The sequence below is a fragment of the Olea europaea genome, chromosome 11 (assembly GCF_002742605.1).
Source record: "Olea europaea var. sylvestris chromosome 11, O_europaea_v1, whole genome shotgun sequence".
NCBI lineage: Eukaryota > Viridiplantae > Streptophyta > Magnoliopsida > Lamiales > Oleaceae > Olea > Olea europaea.
This window is the reverse complement of record NC_036247.1, coordinates 31,597,728-31,599,081: the sequence shown is the minus strand read 5'-3', so window position 1 is coordinate 31,599,081 and position 1,354 is coordinate 31,597,728. Positions and strand designations below refer to the sequence as shown.

The 1,354-nt window shown below is 33.6% G+C and overlaps 1 protein-coding gene across 1 annotated transcript in view; it reads left to right on the top strand.

The window, feature by feature from the left end:
• Positions 1–1,084, top strand: part of LOC111404717 (probable zinc metalloprotease EGY2, chloroplastic) — a 1,290-nt gene extending 206 nt beyond the window's left edge. Inside the window, exons 2-4 of the mRNA XM_023033484.1 lie at positions 59–164; positions 303–396; positions 889–1,084. Coding sequence (XP_022889252.1) covers positions 59–164; positions 303–396; positions 889–1,069 — 381 coding nt within the window. The 3' untranslated portion in view covers positions 1,070–1,084. The remainder of the gene's footprint in view (positions 1–58; positions 165–302; positions 397–888) is intronic.
• Positions 1,085–1,354: the final 270 nt, after the last annotated feature.

The window sequence follows — 1,354 nt, the reverse complement described above, 5'->3', positions numbered from 1 at the left end:
TTAAACAAGGGCATATATATGGTTTTGTGTAATTTTTTCTATTACATTTTATATACAGGACAAATTTGGAGATCAATATAAACTTTTCCTTCTAATTAATCCGGAGGATGATAAGCCTGTGGCAGTTGTGGTTCCGAGAAAGACTTTGCAACCAGAAGCCACTGGTAATTGAACAATTCTTAATTCGTTAACTAGTTTTGAACCGTAAATATCTATCAGATGCTTTGTTAGAAATATGAATATGTTATAGCTGCAATGCCCCCACATTATTGAACTGAATGTACTTCATTTGAGTTATGCAGCTGTTCCAGAATGGTTTGCTGCTGGGGCTTTTGGACTAGTCACTATATTCACCCTACTTCTCCGTAACGTTCCTGCATTACAAGCAAACGTATTGTATGTTCTCTTTTGTCTAATTCTGATCCTCTTAAGAGCAAAATAACCGTCTAACAAAACATGTTACTTTTCTGTTGTATCTGTTTTTGTTATGTAACTTTTCCATCTTCAAAACTCCATGTCTGCTAGTGTCAGGTATGTTATTATGATCATTTGTTAACTAAAAGTTAGTATCGTTTAATTATCATGATCTTTAGGATTTCATGAGCATGTGCTTAACCTTGATTTCACGATGCAACTTTCAAGAAAGCACATTATTGTTGAACAAGAACCTCTTTTTCTCTCCTTCCCTACTATAGTATATGCCATTTTCGTTCTCTAAAAGGCTTATTTTTCATTTTGGGTTGTTGTCATACTCGTGTCTCCTTGAAAAAAATCCATTTGTATGTTTGTCTGTTTTTTCTGTGTCCAATTTTTTTTTTTTTTTTTTGGGGGACAAAAAAAATCTCATTTAGCCATTCATATAAAATGTAATCTTCTTTGTTTTTCCAGATCAATTTTTGATAATATTGAGTTGTTGGAATATGGCCTTCCTGGAGCTCTTGTGACTGCACTTCCTCTTGCAGTTCATGAAATCAGCCATGCTTTAGTTGCAAAAGAAATTGGAATTAAGCTGGGAATGCCTTATTTTGTGCCTAGTTGGCAGGTGAGGAATATTGTTATCCTGATATAATATCAGACTAAAGATTTATATGCTTCTTGATGCATTTTGTATCTTGTTTATGCACATGGTTATCTTTGATGAACATAAATTCTTTACTCGTTTATTGAACAGTGTTTAGCTACTTGTTCTCCACATGCACTTTTGTTCCAGGATGGTAAAATTGGATAATACTTTACGTCTGCATGGTAGTTTCTCGTAAATTTTGTGCACTTAACATCATCTGGAAATACGAAAAGCATAAATGTATCACAATGTAGTAATTTATTTTTATCTGGGCTTCTTTTGAACCTGTTC